The 19,738-nt window shown below is 41.0% G+C and overlaps 5 protein-coding genes and 1 non-coding gene across 7 annotated transcripts; 4 read left to right on the forward strand and 2 right to left on the reverse strand.

Annotated features, from left to right (window-relative positions):
- The first annotated feature begins 69 nt into the window (after nucleotides 1-69).
- LOC120449414 (serine protease inhibitor 42Dd) lies at nucleotides 70-1,528 on the forward strand. Its single transcript, XM_039631874.1, has 4 exons — nucleotides 70-119; nucleotides 179-1,017; nucleotides 1,071-1,233; nucleotides 1,291-1,528. Exons 1-4 carry the CDS (start codon nucleotides 107-109, stop codon nucleotides 1,428-1,430), a joined length of 1,155 nt encoding a protein of 384 aa, XP_039487808.1. The 5' UTR covers nucleotides 70-106; the 3' UTR covers nucleotides 1,431-1,528.
- A 311-nt stretch (nucleotides 1,529-1,839) lies between these two features.
- On the forward strand, nucleotides 1,840-5,834 carry LOC120449403 (BTB/POZ domain-containing protein 9). Of its 2 annotated transcripts, XM_039631854.2 has the most exons (6): nucleotides 1,840-2,287; nucleotides 2,492-2,654; nucleotides 2,714-2,876; nucleotides 4,443-4,576; nucleotides 4,654-5,324; nucleotides 5,429-5,834. In XM_039631854.2, exons 1-6 carry the CDS (start codon nucleotides 2,163-2,165, stop codon nucleotides 5,718-5,720), a joined length of 1,548 nt encoding a protein of 515 aa, XP_039487788.1. In that variant the 5' UTR covers nucleotides 1,840-2,162; the 3' UTR covers nucleotides 5,721-5,834. The 2 variants fall into 2 exon arrangements, with proteins under 2 accessions (XP_039487788.1, XP_039487797.1); XM_039631863.2 differs by lacking the exons at nucleotides 1,840-2,287; nucleotides 2,492-2,654; nucleotides 2,714-2,876 and adding an exon at nucleotides 4,254-4,374 and having other exon boundaries at nucleotides 5,429-5,832.
- Nucleotides 3,094-3,655, reverse strand: LOC120449484 (mitochondrial import inner membrane translocase subunit Tim13). The gene is made up of 2 exons (XM_039631964.2): nucleotides 3,403-3,655; nucleotides 3,094-3,328 (listed from the first exon to the last, which is right to left on the reverse strand). Exons 1-2 carry the CDS (start codon nucleotides 3,556-3,558, stop codon nucleotides 3,230-3,232), a joined length of 255 nt encoding a protein of 84 aa, XP_039487898.1. The 5' UTR covers nucleotides 3,559-3,655; the 3' UTR covers nucleotides 3,094-3,229.
- On the forward strand, nucleotides 3,776-4,298 carry LOC120449464 (probable small nuclear ribonucleoprotein E). The gene has a single exon (XM_039631939.1). The coding sequence runs from the start codon at nucleotides 3,884-3,886 to the stop codon at nucleotides 4,166-4,168; it is 285 nt and encodes a 94-aa protein (XP_039487873.1). The 5' UTR covers nucleotides 3,776-3,883; the 3' UTR covers nucleotides 4,169-4,298.
- A 5,519-nt stretch (nucleotides 5,835-11,353) lies between the features above and the next one.
- Nucleotides 11,354-17,510, forward strand: LOC120458620 (protein spaetzle 3). The gene is made up of 5 exons (XM_039646330.2): nucleotides 11,354-12,720; nucleotides 14,822-14,955; nucleotides 15,654-15,778; nucleotides 16,497-16,976; nucleotides 17,041-17,510. The coding sequence occupies exons 1-5, from the start codon at nucleotides 11,775-11,777 to the stop codon at nucleotides 17,195-17,197; spliced, it is 1,842 nt and encodes a 613-aa protein (XP_039502264.1). The 5' UTR covers nucleotides 11,354-11,774; the 3' UTR covers nucleotides 17,198-17,510.
- Nucleotides 17,511-18,269: 759 nt separating this feature from the next.
- Trnag-gcc lies at nucleotides 18,270-18,340 on the reverse strand. The gene has a single exon. It is a non-coding gene; the product is annotated as a tRNA-Gly (tRNA).
- Between the last annotated feature and the right edge of the window lie 1,398 nt (nucleotides 18,341-19,738).

Below are 19,738 nucleotides of genomic sequence, written 5' to 3' on the forward strand. Positions count from 1 at the left end.
TTAAAGCGTTGATAATGGATTTAAAGTACTATAACAAACCGATGCTTTCGAAAATCTGAAAGCAGAATACTTTTAGTTTGCAGTGGCCTCACTTAGAGAGTAGAACATGAAGTACTTGTGTAAGTAGCGTCATATTATCTAACCGCTTTACTTTGATGTTTATTTCCCTTTTCCTAAGATTGGATCTTACTGACCACGTCAGTACTGAGTCAATTCACCAACAAGCTCTACCGAAACTTTTTGCAGGATAATAATCAACATAACATAATATTCTCTCCTCTTTGCGTCGAGATTGGAATGAGCATGATTCTCATGGGAGCGGAAGGGAATACAGCCAATGAACTGAGAAAGGTTCTCAATCTGCCGGAGGATAAGAAAGAACTAGCTAATCTATACGATGAGCTATGGACTAAACTAGAAAGGCGCAAGAAGGTGGCCATTCTCCATTTGGCGAATCGATTGTTCGTCAACAAAACAATTGGAGTTAACGAGCGCTTCAATAAACTGGTCAATAAGTACTTTAGGGCCGAGGCAGAGGCCATTAAGTTGGCCGATCGATCAAAAGCAGCCAGGGCTATAAACGATTGGGTGCTCGACCAGACACTCGATAATGTGAAAGACATTGTAACACCCAGTGACTTGACCCCCGATGAAAGTGCGGTCATGATCAACGCAGCTTTCTTCAAGGGCTACTGGAAGACAAGATTCGAAAAGAAGAACACCAAGCCTAAGATATTCTATGTATCCAAAAATTACACAGTAATTGTCAATATGATGTCTCAAGAGGGTCGATTTAAGATGCGTACTTCGCCCTTTGACCAAATTATTGAGCTGCCCTTCGCTTACTCAAACCTCTCAATGGTAATCGTTCTGCCCAAGGACAATGGGTCGCTTACTCGGGCAGAAGCCACAATCGAAAGTTACTCACAGATAGTCCTCACTGAAATGGATGTACATGTGCAGCTGCCCAAATTCAAAATCGATTTTCGCACACAGCTAGTCGAAACTTTGAAAAGCGTTGGTGGTTTTCGCCATCATTAAATAATATACTATAGTTTCTTATTTTGCAGATGGGCATAAAGGATCTCTTCAACAGTTCGTCCGATATCAGCTCCCTTCTGAACCAGACTGGCACCAGAATCAGCCAGGTTGTACACAAAGCCTTAATAGAGATCGACGAAGAAGGCGCTTCCGCAGGATCCGCTTCTGCAAGCCTCTTTCGAGGATTGTCTGGTAAATTATGAAAAATTATTAATCACGTTCCTATTTGATTGCCGGTGTATTTCCCAGATGATCCGGCCAGTGTGGCTTCCTTTACAGTCAGTAGTCCTTTCGTCTTCATGATTCGCGATAATGACAACATATATTTTCGTGGTCGCATGGTTGATCCTTCGAAGAAGAGCAAATCCTTTAATCGCAGAATTATATAGAAAGCAACAGATATCCGATCTATATTACGATAAACTTTATTTAAACGTATGCACATATTAAAACGGATACAATAAAGGAAAATTCCTGTCGTCCTCAACTTATTCCATTCATGAATGGAAATTTCTATAGCATCCCTATAAAACTTCTCTGAGAAAAGATCACTCTCAGAGAGCACACTGGAGAAAAGCAAAACAAAAACTAATCTCGCTTACCTGCTTGGAAGAAAAACTGAGAAACATCCAAAAGAGCAACCTGACCCAAGTCTCTTCTTCAGTCTTCAGCAAATCGCGACCGCGAGAAGAACGACCAGCGGTCACATAAAATCATATTTAGTGGATAAAAGGTCCAAATTGTTTGAAAAAATGCTTCATTCCAACTGTGTTAAATAAATAGTGGAATATTGCAAAATATTTTGTGGAAAAATAATACCATTTAATCTGGTTTCAATTGTTTCCCTGGCCATATTCTTCGCCAAATCGATTGTGGCTTGGTGTCGGCCAAGAATTTTCAGCCAGGAACCGGTTTCTGCGCTCCCACGAATCCAGTGATTGTAAGAGAGAAATAAAGAGAGTTTTCAAGCTGGATCTGGTAGTGAAAACATAAACAAACCCAATAGCAAAATAATAACAAAACGCAGTGCCTGCAGAGGAACAAGGCCACACGTGCTCTTCTGCACGAATGATTGCATTTTTTTAACTCAAAACTTACTCAAGTAATATTATCAATCAATCATGAGTCTGCCCCAGTTGATCGAGGATCTGCAGCGCCTGTCGGAGGATCAGGATAGTGCGGATGTGGTGTTCATTTGCGGCAGAGATGAGCGCATCTACGCCCACAGACTGATGCTGATGGCTCGGTGAGTTTAATGATTTTCTCAAAAAAAATTAATAGATATAACAACATCTTTTAGATCGTATAATTTTTTTCTGTGTAATAAGATAATTGCCATTCGGTTTCCTTTTTTGGAATCTTACAATGTTGCGTGCGGGAATCCCCGGGCATTCCAGTTGGTCACTTAATTAATTTATCTTGCCTTCCCATTCACTCAATTCGATTTCAGGTGCAAGAGCTTCAAGACAGCGAAGAGAGGTGAAGTGTGTCGAATTCCCGGATGCACTGTATCCCCAGCAGCCCCAGGAGCTTCGACTCCAACAACCATACGATTGCCACACGTAAATCCGGAACTATTCAGACAGTTCATCTTGTACGTCTACACGGCAAAGGTAGAAATCCAGTAGTAATATTTATAAATAGGAAATTGTAACCGAAATTCTTTTTTTAGTTGGTTCTCCAGGACTCGCAAGTATTTCAAATGATGATATTGGCACAGGATATCGGAGTGGTCGAGCTGCGAACCGCCTGCGAGGATCACGTTATATCCACCTTGTCGGTGGATAATGCATGCACATTTTTAACCGCCGTAATGGATATACACGAAAAAGCAGGTGAGTAATCTTCAGTAGCTAGGTTTTATATCATATTTTCATAAAAGTACCAAATATTGTAAATTCCATATTCGCGCCAAAAATGTATACTTTCTACATGAAATACTCTGTCAAATGTATTTAGACTAACCCTTCTGAATGTAACAGTTTTGGTATTTTTAAGTAACAGCCGCTAACCGCAGCACACCACATATCGATAAAAAAAAACATATGCACGTTGTGTTATCAGAATCACGTAACACGCAATGCATGTTTTTATTGCATTATCAAACTTTAGATATAACAACTAATCAATAGCTGGCAGATATAGTTAGTCCCGATCTGCCCCAAAATGCAGAAGGCGATGAGTGTCTCTAGAAATTGGATTGTTCACGTTGTAATCTTTGGCCGTACGTCCGATAAATGAGGTTCCACGAGTCCATAAACCGGTCCATGCACATGGAAATGCATTTCTAAATAGAGTATTTAATGCGATACAAGTTAGATTCCCATATTATTGCGCAAAATAAGATAATGTATAGCTTGCCTGTTCCGACGAATCGAGGGAAGTTCCCGGCTTATTGACACACTTTTTGAAGCACTTTTGTGTCATTTGCGTGAGCAATTCCTGGGCGTTCGCAACAGCAATCTGTTGCTTCACCTGGTCCATAAGTTCGCCTTTGTCCACATTAGCCATGGCCATTTGTTTGGTTTTCTTTTATAAACTATAGTTTAATTCGGCTATGAAAAATGGCAACAACTTCTGCCCAACCACAAAAACTTAACAGTGCAACTGCGATAGGTTTTCTATAGTAGCATATCGATATAGCTCTTTTACCAGAGGTTTTACCATTTTGGTATATTTTACATGCTAAATCGATAGTTTGGTAAAAAGCATTTATGTGTGACCATCTGTGCTGTGTGATAGTCATCGATATTTCTGCCCATCGCCTGGACGAAAAGAAGACGCCGGCAAAAAGAAGCGAAAATTTGTTTAACTGAATTAAAGTCGCCGGAAATCAGCAAACATGTCGTTTAAAGGCAATCCCAAGGTGCAGAAGGTGATGGTGCAGCCCATCAACCTGATCTTCCGTTACCTGCAGAACCGGTCCCGCGTGCAAGTCTGGCTATACGAAAACATATCGCTGCGCATCGAGGGCCACATTGTGGGATTCGATGAGTACATGAATCTGGTGCTGGACGACGCCGAGGAAGTCTATGTGAAGACCCGCCAGCGCCGCAACCTCGGAAGGATCATGCTGAAGGGCGACAACATCACGCTCATACAGAACGTCAGTCCCACGAAGGAGTAGGGGATTTAGCACCCACCCTGCGACTCCTGCGAATTCCACCTGCAAGCGCTGAACGCCCTTAATATAAGTAAAATAAATGTAAAGCCGATATCTGAAGACGAATGTTCAAATAAATGGTAGACTTTCTGTACTCAAGTGTTTCGAATGGGTAAGGTAGTTAATACGAACCGATTTCAGGACATATAGAAATAGGAAGCTTTAGAAAGGTAAAATCAGTTAAGTGTTATTAAATGAAAGAAGGTATTAACTATAAACTTTCCCCTTGCAATTACAGGTGCAAAATGCGCTGCCTCGTTTATGGAACGCTGCATCATCTATATAGGGGAAAATGCAAATGCGTGCGTTAAGACTAATGCCTTCCTCACTTTAACAAAGGATGCCATCATTAAGATCATTTCATCAGACTATGTAAGAATCCTTAAATGAAGGATATTCACTGAAATCTAAAACTAATTTCCATAATTAAACTTTGTTACTTTCAATAGTTCTGCTTGGAGGAGGAGGAAGTGTGGCGCTGTGTTTTGTCCTGGGCCAAATACCAGGCAGGAGTCACCCAACCAACTGCACATTGGACTGAGGAGGAGCGTGCTCGTGTCTGCCAACACTTAAGCGGTGTAATGGGTCACGTACGTCTGCTTCTCATCGATAGCCAAGTTTTTGCTGAGGAAGTGGAGCCAACAGGTGCTGTACCTATGGAACTATCCCTAGAACGATATCGCTATGCCGCGTTGCATGCCAATAAAATGATGGATAACGATAAAAGACTTCAGCCCCGCCTGACTGTAGCGGTCAACATGTTTCCCGGCTCCCAAATCCTGAAGAATGACAATCTCGCACTACAGTCTGTTCTCAATAATTGGGTTGGAGTGGCCAAGCAATCCTGGAGATTGGTTTTCCGAGCGTCCACACATGGCTACGATTCTGGAGCCTTTCATCGCTATTGCGACGGCGTGGCACCGTGCATGGTTATTGGCCTGGGATCGCATGGAGAGATCAGTGGTGGCTATACGGATGTGGCGTGGGCCAAAACAAGCCGTAAGGGGGGATATGTTCAGTCGGAGCGAGCCTTCCTGTTTGCCTTGAATCCTGCCAATGGTGAACAGCCGGTCAAGTTTGACATCGTAAAAAAACCATATGCTATTTGCTATCATCCCGAGTAAGTGCAAACGCTTTATACAATAGAATATTACAGCTTTCTAATATATTATTAGTATGTTTAAGAATTCGTATTTATTCACATTTATTCTCTTTCCCCTTTAGTTGCGGTCCCATTTTTGGTGCCGGAGCCGATCTGCTCATCTCCAGCAACTGCAATACAAACATGGACTCCTACTCGAATCTTCCGCATTCCTACGACGGAACCAACGCTGCTCACCTGACGCTTTTCGGGGACTACAACTTCACAATCACCGACTATGAGGTGTACACCCTTTCCTCGCCGGGTGGAAGTAGCAACAGTGGAGCAAGTCACAGCAACAATCAGAACCAGAACCACTCAGCAAACGGCCAAGCTCCTGGGGTGCCCACAAAGGCGAAATACGATAGATACTAGAATTGGGGAAACAACTTGTAGTTGCATCAGCTATGCTGGCAATAAAACTATTTCCTTGAACGATCCAAACAAACACTTGAATATTGTAATCCCAGATCCGCAACGCCTGGTCTAATGGCATTAGGTGTCGGGTTCATGACTCCGCCCAAGGTAAAAACCAGAAATCGAAAGGTAATTAATGAATTGTTATATAAAGAAAACTTTTTTGGCGGCTGTCTTAAATTCCATCTTGATGCCAAGAATAAAACCAAATTAATTAACTGGTTTCCCACTTGTATGTAAAGTTGAAAGTGTTAGCAAAAATAAAAAACAAGAGGGCAGCTCCAATAGTTGGTAGTTTTCGCTGAGTAAATACTTCAGCATGGTACCTGGTACGAATGCTGTCACTTAGCATTTTTATCTGAATCGAACTAAAGATTGTTCAATACAGCTTGGAAGTAGAGTGCAATAGAGTTGAGTTTTAGTTACAACACATTCTTGAAATTCCAAGTCCAAGGATTCATTGACCTTCTTTGCTATTATATACATATATTTATTTTAAAGTAACAGAATGACAATCGAAAATGTTTAAAACTATTTCGGACATTTCTTTATTTGCGAAACAATATATTTTCCTTCGGCACGTTCATTAACCCATGGCTTAACTCTCGCAGTGACTGCTCCATATTGTTACAAATATATAAGAGTTATGAATGTGCACTTGAACCTGGTCCACACCTCTCGAATAGTGGAACAATTGACAAAGAAAAACAAATGCGTAAATGGCAATTTCAGTTTGCTGTTCCAGTTCACTTCAGTTACTTCAGGGCTTAAGCCATAACAATAATATGTCGGCTAATGTTGAGCTATAATGAAATCTGCGGCAACACCTCCCTAACACCCGCCGTCGGAAATGCTGAAGTTGCTCTCGACTGGTTTTCAACTACTTTTCAAAATGCTTCTGATAAATTGGTCCGCGCTCTAAATTGGTTCTAATTAAAGCTTTTTTATGCTGATCGAATCGATCAACATCGGTGGCTTGGGCCCCCACATTTTTGTCATTCGTTTCGATCCGGGGATTGGACATCCGAAAACCCCGAGTAAAAACCTAAAGAGAACCCCTTGACAATGGCAGCCAGCAACAAACACTTGATGTTTGTGGCGTTTTATTTTATTGTGCCTGCACAACCGATTGGCAGTCAAAATTTGTTAACGACTTAAGGCCAAAGCTTGAGAGCCAAATTTCGATAAGGTCTACAAATTGTTGCCGGCGCTGTTTCACTTCTCTTTGACAGACGACCAAAGGCCCCGGGGCGATTTAATGTCCAGGTCCAGGCGCTAGAAGGAATGTCATTTATAGATCTCGATTCAGTTCGATTTCGCGTCAAATCATTTGATTGTCGAGTGGATTCGGAATGGATTTCGGAGCCATGGATTCGTTATGCGCCATGTGCCAACAGCAAAATCCGACCAAGAAGTTTCAATGTCTGTCGCATGAAAAGGGAAAGGCAAAAAAATATACATAACTAACGCTTAAGTAATTTTTTCGTTTGGACTGATCTATGCGCAAACTTGTTCTGGCCTTATGTATATCGCTTCGGTTCAAATTGCATCTGGGCTTGCAGCATTTGAAGTGAGAGACTAGGGACGGGCAGGAAGTGCCAGTGTTTTGGATGAATCACTAGCTTCCTTAAATGGGAAACGTTTTAAAACATTTTAATGGGTATTATCAAAGACATTAGAATAACAAGATGCGTAACGGCCATACATTGGTTTTGCACTATGCAGCCACTTTTTTGGTGACGGCCGAAATTGCTCTCTTTTCGCTCGCCAAAAATTGAGAGCGTAAAAATCTAAAAATAGAATTGCCTTGCTTGTATGAGTAAAAATAATAAAGGAGATCGTGTGCATGTGTGCGTGCTATTGCTAGAAGACGATTTTAGGGCCGAAATCAATTTTGATTAATGTTTTGGTCAATTTTGATTCGTAACTATTATGGTTTGAAAGAAGTCTTTTATACCCGTTACTCGTAGAGCATTTCTTACCACCCATAATTGCGCTCTTTTTTAAAAACATCAAAACAAAATAAAAAAAAATAATTTATCTGAATCTTATTTTCATTTTAAATATTGAAAATTGGTAATTTTTATACTAGTAATTTGACTAAATAACTATAATAAATAATAAAAACATATACAAAGTAAATTTTAAAAACTACTGTAACTTAAAACAAAGAATTTAAAAGAAAGAAAAAAAAGAAATTACATATAAAATATAAATATTTCATAAAAATAATTCATAAAGTAAAATATTATTTATAAAATAAATAAAAATATGGAATCTGTTTATTGCAAAATTGATTTCTTGAAGCACGAAGTGCGGACATAAGCACCGAAGAATCATTGTCTTCTTATATTTTTCACACGTCGCACGCTGAATACTCTAATGACAATTATTCTAATATAAAGTCATCTTTTAAAATTATTATGCATTTTTTTGTACATAGATTGTGCTATTATTATTTCTGTGTTAAATTTGAATAATTGTTATGTTAAGGCAATGGAAGACTAGAGTTTTTAAGTGGTGTCAATTTATAAAAAATAATATAGATTTAAAGTCTAAGAACTTCTAAGATGAAGGGCATATTTTGTCGTTTTTACAATGCATGTGCATACGTGTGCACCAATACAGTGGTCAGCTGTCGCTGTATGCGTACAAGAGAGCTGGTGGCTCTAGAGCTCTCCGCTCTCTGGCTTTTGAATACAATTTCGAGAGAGCGAAAAGCCACTTGAAAAGCCACCACGAAAAAATCGTGTGCAAAAAAATCGTATGGCGTTACGCATCTTGTTATTCTAATGTCTTTGGTATTATAGTCAAACGGAAGAAAACCAGGGACGCCATGTAGAATAGGAAGTTCATATTTTCCAAAGTCTATTAAGTAAGTTCATTATAATATTTATTACATTTATTGCTTATTTATACACACCTTTACCCTTAACGTTTGTTTTTAATATGTAAAAATATTTAACCAACTTTTTTATTATATAGTTCACTTTCCGTCCCTGGCTTTTATGAAAATATGCAATATTTGTTGGGCTTGGTCAGCAGCAGCTCCAATAGAACAAAGGCCTGGCCACGGCCATGGTTATGGTTATGACTTGGTCAGCACTCAACATTACATTGAGAAAAATACGGAAATTCAAATCACAAGATACCCTTAAAATGTAAATAGTAAATTAAAACTAGTATATAATAACAGGATTTTTATATAGGGTGTTTTTTTTAGAGGTATAGAACTTTAAATTGCAATAAAACAACGATGGATTATTCGATTGACATGAATTTTATTGACATGAAAGATAATCTTGTGGCATTACATTTTAAATATGATTTCTGGCATATGACCGCCACGGCTGGCGGTCCAATTTCTGGACGTCCAATTTGCAATGACTTTTTCCAATATTTGGCCGTATATCGGCAATAACACGGCGAATGTTGTCTTCCAAATGGTTTAGCGTTTGTGGCTTATCCGCATAGACCAATGACTTTACATAGCCCCACAAAAAGTAGTCTAGCGGTGTTAAATCACAAGATCTTGGAGGCTTATGAAAAATCGGGAACAACAGCAATCTCGTTTTGGGCCCATTCGACGAATCTACGCCTTGCTTGATGATCGTTTGGTTTCAATTCTTGCACGAGTTGGATTTTGTAAGCACGCATGACGAACCAAACTGAGAATAAATCACTTGACAGCTGTTAAATCGGTCGCCATCTTGAACAGTAATGCCAACTTAAAGTTCTATACCTCTAAAAAAACACCCGTTACTTGCACTTTTTAAAACTCGGTTTATATATTATTTTTCTTTGTAATTTTCGTGTAATTTTCCTCAGTGCTCATGTACACAGCAAGTGGCCAAACCCAAGTGTTACAGTTTAAGTGACTTATTTGCATGTAAGAATGCGAAAAAGGAAAAGTGGCTCAAGACACCGCGTGCGACCCTGAAAAGGGGACCAGGGCAAAAGAATCGCCTACAGGTCAAGTGAGTTACCGCATATCCTACATCAGAAAAATTCCCCACTCGGAACTGATTCATCCATCAAACAGGAGACACCATTAAAGGGCGTTCTTCCCAGAAAAAATCATGCCCAAGATAAGATCATCGCACGCTGAGGCTGTTCTATCCATTAGTTGCATCCGTTTCCGGCTGTCTACAGGCCGGGAGCTCCAATTCGCGAGGTGCTAATATGCAAAGTGGACGCATTGAACCGAGATCTATGACGTTGACAAGACCACACCTCCATCGCTTAGATGATATATACACCGAGTCATTCATTAATAGCATCATCATCGCCGCCATCCATTTGCTCATCGCCCGATGCACTCGACACACTTCAAATTACTAGCACATAACCCCGCTGATCCCGCCCTGTAGCCATAGCCACTGGCCACTGGCCACTGTTTCACCTGGCTAAGAGAGTGTGAGATAACCGCAGAGATATGGTCATGGAGATGGGGAGAACCCTACGGAGGGTCTCCCACTAGCCACTCTCTTTGGATGGCAGTCATGTGTGTAACAGCTCGACCCGCGATGCTCTTCACAACCAGTTTTGAAAGCCCACTTTAAATATACTTTTGCTTTTCATTGCCTTCGATGTGAAATAAAACATCGCAGACGTCGTTGGTTATTTCGTTTTGGTTACTGTGATTAATATGCGTTTCTCGGCAAAAGCCACTAAAATGTATACCAGCCCATGACGACGCATCCAGGCATTGACCTAGGTCACTAATGCCAGCTAAACGGGGTTCTCATCAACCTAATCCCACTTTGAGGGATGCCGTCGGCACCTGTCGAAAAAGATTCCCTCGGTAGAGGTATACCTAAAGGTATACTATAATTTGTATTTGACTTTCTCGGTTAATTTTAGACTTGCGCTTAACTTAATTAGTATACGGTCTTCTTTAATTAACTAACTTCAAAGGAAATTTAGCGCATTAAGTTAAGCGATTTTAATATCCAAACCAGCTCTTAAATATGCCAGAAGATAAACCCATTTCCTAATGAAAACATTAAGCCAAAAATAATAAAACACCTTAATGCTGATATGCAGTAACTGTCAACAACATTAGGTTCACTTTTGAGATGATTGAAATAAATTATTTAAATTTATTGGGTTAGTCTATCAATCATCAGACAAACTCCAAAAAGATGTGCTCTATATAATATATGTTTTACTGTTCCATTCCAATAATAAGTTCACCTTAATAAGAAAATTTTTTTTTATTTCTTATAAGTTTTTAGGGTTTCATATTATAACTTATTTTACTAAGGTTTATTAGAAATGGAGAACATTTCTGTACATCTTGGAAAAAATTCATTTAAATTATATTTTTGGTTATTTCGACCTCTAAGAGCATTTGCTCTTCGATTAACTCTGTATCGAATATTTTCCGGTTTTGTTTTATTTTTCGATTGCCATTCAGCAGAAACCGAAAAACGACAGATAAAAACGCAACTCAGTATCGCCGAGAGCTCGCTCTTAGCCAGATTCCGAGATTGAGGGAGCTGAGCGCAATGTTTAAAGTCGGAGATTTTTAAATTTCGAGAGTTAAAACATTTTCCACCCATTAAGTTTGTTTTTAAGGCGCACGGCGAGAACGGCTCAGTCTCGATTGTCAGCTTGTCGTGAATGGTTTTTTAGCACACACGCGGACCGGGCACCGGAGCAAAAAGTTCGCGCTTAAGTTATTTAATAACAACAACATCGTTTGCGCATACCTTAATATCGCCGTATATATATATATGCACGACATAGACCGCCGATCGACGCGTGTGTGTATGAGTGTGTTGATATTCTGTGATTGCCAGTGTGTGTGATTGCCATTATTGCCAGGGGTGGGAAGCGGGAGCTGATCTGACTGATTTGTTATTTTTGCATAAATCAATTTCGAGAGCGCGCGCCATCGATTTCCGTGCGATGATCTGTTCTAGATGATGTCGCTTGCGCGGCCGGATCAAGTTTGTCGCTTAAGTCTTTCGTTTGCGAACTGAGAGCGCACGCATATTTCGCACTCCCATGGCTCTGACCAATTTCTCGCTGCCCTTCGGTGCACTGGGCCAGCCCTGGGGAGTCACCATAGCCCCCCTGCATCCAATCCACCAGTTGGCCAGCAACACCAACAATCTGCTTTACTCGCCGGCTGACCACCAGCAGCAGACTCCCGCAGAGGCAGCCGCCGATCCGGAGTTCTTTAAGAACAATCCATACGCGCCGCCGCAATCGGGCGGTTATCAATATCAAAATACCGCTGGGCGACGCAAGCAGGGCAACGCTTACTTGCCACCGACAGCGCCGAATGCTGTCCGGAATTCCGTTTACCACATCCAGCAGGTGCAGCAAACGCAGCAGCAGCATCAACAAACACAGCAACAGCACCAGCAGCAGGACCAGCATGACAACAGCGTATCCTTCCAGAGCACCAGTTCCAGGTCAAGTTCGAGCAGCACCACGGGCCAAAGTTCCATCCAGCTGACACAGACTCATACAAGTGGCCGGGGTCCGGCGGAAGGATCGTACTCCCGATATCCCGGACAGCAAGCACAGCCGCCGCAGCAGCATCAGCAGCCGCAACAGAAGCAATACTTCAATGCACATGGCAGTGCCAGTGCCACTTTTACTAAGAACAGCGGCAGCTTTAGTATTACCAGCTTTGGCAGCAGGCAGCAGCAGCAGCAGCCGCAGCCGCAACAACCACCGCCTTCGCAACAGCAGCAACCACCACCTGCACCCCCACCCCAAAGGTCCAGACCGACCAAGCCGGAGGCTCAACCAGCCGAGACATACGGAGTTGCTCCGCCGGAGAATTATCCGGAACGAGCACCAGGATTCACACGGGTTCAGGCTGGACAGGGATCCAGGACTCAGGTACACGCCGTTCTGGACTACGACGTGGAGGAGGGCGACGATGATGAGGAGGAGGAGGGAGAGGAGGAAGGGCAGTTCTACGAAGGACAAGAGAACGGTGAGTGCCAATACGGCTTACAGCGCAAGTACTAAACAAGTTAGCATTTATCATAGATAGTGGAATTAGATGTATAGTCCTTTTTTTTTTGGAACATTTGACCATTTGAGATAAACAGGTATCTAAGTTCTAAGGCTAAGGAGTAAATTGTATATGCCAACTTGTCAACCAGAAAAAATTCTATGTGGAATGCTTAACTACCCCTCGTAAAAGTGACTCAAGCGGACATTAATTAAATGTATTTGATTGCTTAATAAATTAAGCAACATAAATGTGACAGAATGAACTTTGTAGAACTTTGGTTGAAGAGTCCGAGCATCACTTCCTCATTCAACCGAAAGAAATTCCCGAGATTTTCTCGTATCACTCTTCTGAGTACATTCCAGTTCGAGTGTTTCCTGATTCACCGAGATGGCAATCTAAACAATTAACAATTAAAAACAAACCAAATGTTGGTGGCTTAAATTGTTTGCTTTTTAGTCAAGAAATATGTGTAGTGTGAATGTGGAGCACGTAGATTCACAGAGATAAGCGGCAAAGAGTCCCACGTTTGCACACGATCCGAAAGACGGGCGCTGAAAGTCATGTTAATTTCTGTGGTTTCGCCTGCTACTTGTTTTTGTGTATCTTTCCAATTGAGAGCAACTTCTGCACAAGATCGCGGAACAACTATAACAAATAACAAACCTGTGGGGTAAACAGCGCACAAGCAACGAGCAACGGCGACAAGGTCAAAGGTCTACAAACCGATCGGCAAGGTCACTTTCAAGACAGTAATGGCCAGTGTTTGACTTTTATAGCAACTAACAGGCTGGCACGCATCACGATTTATGTTGTGCCGGGGTGTATCTGTATCTAAGACCGCCTATCTAACGGCTCAAGTATCTACCTATGTATCTATGTACGTATCTTCGTATCTGAATGTGCTGCCCTTGTTGTCCTCTTGGAAAACTGTCAGCGGCGCTTCACTTTTTCGGATGTTTCACTTTCGGTCTAGCTTGTGGCGCCTCTTTGTTTCTGCCTCTCCATCTCCATCTTCATCTCAATCTGAATCTCAATCTGAATCTCAATCTGCGAGTTGTCGAGGCATTAGCCAGCCAGCAACCTGCCAGACTTGAGACCTCAAGTACTCAACTCGGTTACGGGGCTATTATGCAAGAAGTCGCGTTTCAATCTCACAAAATGCGGGGCAAGGGGCCGAGCTCATGAACCAGCTCTCATATGAAGAAGACGTGCGCACGCAAGACCCAAACTCAGATACTAGTTTGGGTCGCTCGATGTCTTGGCAAGGCACTCAAGTACTCAACACTGGGTTTTCACCTTTGTGCAGGCAGAAAAATATCATAAAAGATGCGATCTGAACCAAAGATCAGTGGGCAGAAACAAAGAATCTATTTCACAACCCGCCAAAGAATTTCTCATTAGCTGAAAGTGACATGAGATCTGTACACTGCGAGAAAATATGGTACTAAGATATAGATAGGAAATGCTTACAAAAAAGTATATTGATTTTGTTTGTTTGCTCACAGCACGTTATAAAAAATATTTGTTAAATATTATTTTTACTCAATAATTTCTTAACTTTGATTCGTAATACAATTTTCCGATGTGGGCTATAAATTATAAGTTAGCAAAAAAATAAAATAATCATAGCATAATAATAAGATACGTTTAAGGAACATCCATCCATCTAAGATTTAGTTTTAGTAACATTTAAAGGAAATAAGTTTTTGCACTGTATGCTCCCTTTTTGGCATTTTGCAACCCGTTTTGCATCCTGCAGTACGGCTATAAAAGGGAAAGTTTCTGTCTGCGCCCAGATCCGGATCTGGGCATTACAAATGCCAGGCAGACATGAAATTTATACATGCAAGTGTCAACTGCAGTGCGATTTGTATGCAGACACCGACCGAGTGCACTTGCAGTTGCAAGGTCAGCTCTTTTTGGGTTTAACCGGGGCTGATTAATGCAGTGACAACGGCCACGGATACAGAAATTCCGCCGTCCTTGCCATGAATCACCGCTGAAACAGCAGCCATTTAAAAGCACTCCAATTTCCATTTCCACTTCATTTACGAATCCATTTACATTCCGTTCACAGATAAGTCGAATAACAATCAGGTGCCCACGGTGACGCCCATCCAGGGACCAATCTACTTGAAGAACGGCACGGTTCCAGTGGTGCCGCTCTTCTCCTATCCAAAACTCAACAACGGATCGTTCCTACAGATCCCGGTAAGTATGGAGCGAGATTCCGGATCGATGGGTTGGGAGGTACGGGTACGAGGTTCTGAGCACGCGCGCACTTTAATTAGCACACTGCGGAAAATATAGATCGCAAAAATAATGTAGAAACCACAAATCACTTGTGTGTGCTCTATTTCTATTTATGTTATCTTTATATTAAAAGTATTCAGAATTTTAATTGACAGTTTTTAGTGAGTTCTAGTTTTCCTGATTTGCTACAGTGTACTCTCGATATCGATCGAGTTTGTTCATTTGCGGAAATAACTTTGACGATTCTGTGTTTCATTTCGGTTTTATTTTCTTTTTTTTTGTTTTTTGCACACGAAGGTCGTGCGAGTTCGTTTCATTAAGAGGTGTGATGATGTTGATGACGACGAAAGAAGAGTGAGATTGATATTGAAAATCGGCGCATGGCGACTCGAGTAAGCTTAATCCCAAAATCCAACTCTATACGACACCGTTCGCCACGCCAACACCCTTCTTATCTTCTTATTTTCGAATATAAAACGAACTTTTATGTTTATGACTTACTTGAGTCATTTTCACACCCCTGCCATAATTTGTTATGGTCGCCATTTCAATTCCAATCTGAGGCTCAGTACCCCGCCGCCAACTCAATTGCCTTTTTCAATGCTAAATAGTAAATACTTATCGAACTGACCATCGTATATCTCTGGTTAATTTAGATCTGGTGGACGGCTTTGTCGGTGGCTTTGGGACTGGATGTGCGCGGCGATGTCATCAAGGGAGTGCCGTGCATCAAGCGATATCATCAACTGTTCTGCCCCACGGCCGGCAACAGTTATCCCATGTAAGTAGCCATTGTTCTCTATTTTTGGGATATGGGAAATCCCGGGTGGAAATGGTATATTGGTATTTCCCTTGGAACAGTCGTAAAACTTTGCAGCGAATACGTTCTCTTGATTAAGTCAAGGATGTTTGCGTTTCTGTGGTTTTCCTTTACTAGTCTCTTTATTGGCGCAGAAACTGATCTGAATCACATTTAATCCGGATGACTGTTCTAAAGTGACATGGTTAACGGTTCTCATTAGCATAGGCACGTAAAATTAGCATGAATTTCATCACTAGGCTGAAAGCAACGCCAAAAAGTTAGACTTTCAACGATATTTATTCCAAAGTTCATTAACATTCGCCACAGTCGCCACATTTTGTGCTAAAAAGATATTAATGTTCGAAAATTGATAATTTAGTTTTCCTAATTAAATTTTAATTTTAATTACTATTTAGCATGAGTTTTGACCTTATTTCATCTTCGTTATGAACCTTTTCAAATCAATTATTATTTTCAAATGACTATGGGTATTTAAGATAAATCTTTTCAGTGAATCACCTGATTGGGCAAAGTATTTTGCATCTTTATTGGAAGTACTTTAATTTTCATTGTAACTTCCTCATTAAAAACGTTTTTTACGGCGTACACCTACATCAATATATGTATATATTATTTAAACCAAATAATACATTTTAATTTTTGTAAAACATACAACTAACAACTCTTCTTATTTTAGTGACAAGATTGAAAGATTCATAGACGACAACAAGGCACTGATGCGACGCATGTACGGAGACTTTGAGATGAACATGGAGGGTCCTGGCGGAGGAGGTGGCAGACAACAAGCCAAGGTGCGTAAACGTCGCTTCATAGACGAGCCGGATATATTCATACCACCCGGAGCATTTGCTGCCAATGCCGGGGAGACCGTCGAAGCCGGAGATAGTTACTTTGGCGAACTGCGGAAGAAACGCCAAGCTGCCGCCGGAGGAAGTCGAAATCGAGGTGGATCTGCCGGAGGAAGTGGCAAGGGAAACACTAATGCCAATAGGCCACCGGCAAATAAGAATGGTAGTTCGGGCACTGGAAGACTCGATGCCTGTGAGTCGAAGATTGAAATTGTCACACCGTATTGGGCATCGAACTCAGCGGGCAAAATCAGAGCCATCGTAAATACTCAACATTTCGAGCAGGCGATTCACCAGGAGGTTTGCAGGTTAGTACTAACTAAATAATTTAGCACCAACCCAAATGTCTAATTATGCCCTTAATATTTTCAGCAATACGCAAACTCCACGATGTGAGGGCGAGTGTGGATGCGAGCAGAAATACAAATGGCATAGATTACTCGCCTACGATCCTGATAACGATTGTAAGGGCATTTTTATGGATTGGTTCCTGTTTCCTTCGTGCTGTGTCTGTAGATGTAATCCCTAGATTACCTGACTCTGAGCAATTATTAAATAAACAATTGATAAATGTAATTGAGACCAGTAATTGTAGGTAGAATGCCACTGAATGTATTTTAGTTGTCGTTAAGTAGACCTTACGTAAGCCCTAATCGGTAGCTCTAGTTAAGATCAATTCTACACATAGTTAAGATTTTATCCGAGCCATATGTATATCTCCACTATTCTCTGTATCCCCTCCATCACCATGCGATATTACTCAGCCTCCATTTTTGTTGTACGGTAATTGTAAACGTAATTGTAAAACGATTCAAGTGAATAAAGTCTATGCAAACATTAAATATGAAATTTGGTACTCGGAACACTGTATAATAGCATTTCAATTAGCACACAGTATAGAATATAACCCGTGTATCTGAGATATTAGCTTGGGTTAACTAATTTGGAAGCCAGTTTAGCTATATATAAAATGCAAAGATAAATGGGATATTTTATAAAGTATATTTGTCTATGTTTTCTATTTGACTTTTTAATTTTTAAAAATGCTCATGCAAAAGTAAATTAGGATTATTTTCAAGGGAAGGTCACTTTATATCCTAAAAAATGCCTCATATTCCTTATATAGATCTTGAGCAAGGTAAATTCCTAAAAATATTAACAAAATAACACCATGCCTAAATAAATAAAGCTGCATTTAATTACCATAATATGTTTTTCGTGATATATAATTTGCCATAAAAGGATTTATAAAAAATACACAAACTAACTTGAAATTTAATTGCTTGAAATTATAGTCTTGCTTGAAAATGCGGTGTAAATGTAAATGTAAAACAATAAAATCGCTAACAATTACCTTCATCTCGCAATGAAACGAAATGTGGTGGAATCAATTTCAGGTGGTGGTGGTCAGTTAAATCATGATTTATTAGAATGCCAAAAGGCCGATGGGGAAGCCCCAAAACAATTACTGACTGTTTGATAAATCTCAACAACAGTGTTGCTAAAATATGAATGCTTCAGTTTAGTCATAGATTATTCAAACAAAGGAAATTAGCTAAATTTGTACAAAAAATAAATTAAAAGAAAATAAAAATTATTTTTGCATCGGCCGGGAATCGAACCCGGGCCGCCCGCGTGGCAGGCGAGCATTCTACCACTGAACCACCGATGCTTGGTGACTTGATGCACTGAAAATCCCAATACGAACATCATATTTCGATGAGCTCAAAGTAGAGCTTTTAAGAGCTTTCAGCCTAGGGCAACGCAAAGTAAATTTCATTTACTTCCCCCATTTGGTAGTCATGGGTTCAACTCCCGCATAGGGTGAATTGATTATTTCATATTTTGAGTAATTGTTTTTCCTTTCTTTTCGAGTTTTATAACACACCCAGAACGCAATGGGCATCCACAATTTGGTCTCTTTCATAAAGCGTTTACACGCGAAGGGCCATAAATTAACCAGCAGCTGAGCGGTGGCGTAGGGTGGATATGAATGAGCATATTGCTACTAGTATTCCCCATCCAGTCGGGGTCGTTTAAAACCCTTGCCCTGCCCGAAACTGGCCCACTTCCCATGCCCGTCACGTATTCAATCACAGCAATGGCTACACAAAACTGCGCTATATCAAAAATTTCGGTCTATCGGTCGTGCGTGGTATACAAATGGTCCATTTCACCGACACCACAGATAGCCACCATGGCCAGCCGCACATATCCCAGCAGCGCTGAGGAAGACCATAACAATTGAGTGCTGGGCTCCAGTTAACGTTAACCAAAGTCGTAGCCCCGAGGACTGGGGCATTTATTGACGCCCGCAATGTCAACAATTGCAGCCATGACGACGGCAGTCGCAACAGCAACTACCAGCAGCAACTTCGAGTGCGTTAATAAAGTTCTCGGACTGAGAGATACCCTGTAATAGAATCATATTTTTATTCTTATCAATTTCTTTACCAAAACTGTTTGTTTTTACCTTTTGAGAGGGCTTAGTATACGCATCTTATACATAAAACAGCGATGCCTATCAATGAAATATTCTTGTGTTAGCATTGCAATAGTTATTTCGAATTTAAATATTATCTTTGACCAGGCGAAGTATTTATTTCAGTTTCCCTTTATATACCCACTTGCTGCCTCAACACCCATTACCGCGATGACAAGAACAACCCACTAAAACCCGCAGCAACTTAACCATGAAAGTTGGCCAAGCGAAACCATTTCGCCAGATGAAGCTGGCTGTTCGGGATGCTGGTATGACTGGGCGTATACGTATTATGATGATGACGCCCGAGAACAGGACAATAGAAATGCGAGGCCACACAAACACGGTCGCGCACAGCCACAGCCACAGTCACAGCCACAGTCACAACCACAGGCACATGTAAACGAGTGTGTGGTGACAATGATATGGATAGGATGTTGTTGTTTGGCACTTTCGTTGGCTTTTGCCGACGCTGCGCGCGCACTAAAAGTGAAATGGGAAAAGAGCTCGGCTTCGGAGACAGGACAAACCAAAGGCTAATTCGAATTCCCCATAGGGGCGTAGCGCATTCGTAGGGCGGAATATCCG

The sequence above is a fragment of the Drosophila santomea genome, chromosome 2L (assembly GCF_016746245.2).
Source record: "Drosophila santomea strain STO CAGO 1482 chromosome 2L, Prin_Dsan_1.1, whole genome shotgun sequence".
In the NCBI taxonomy this organism is placed as follows: domain Eukaryota; kingdom Metazoa; phylum Arthropoda; class Insecta; order Diptera; family Drosophilidae; genus Drosophila; species Drosophila santomea.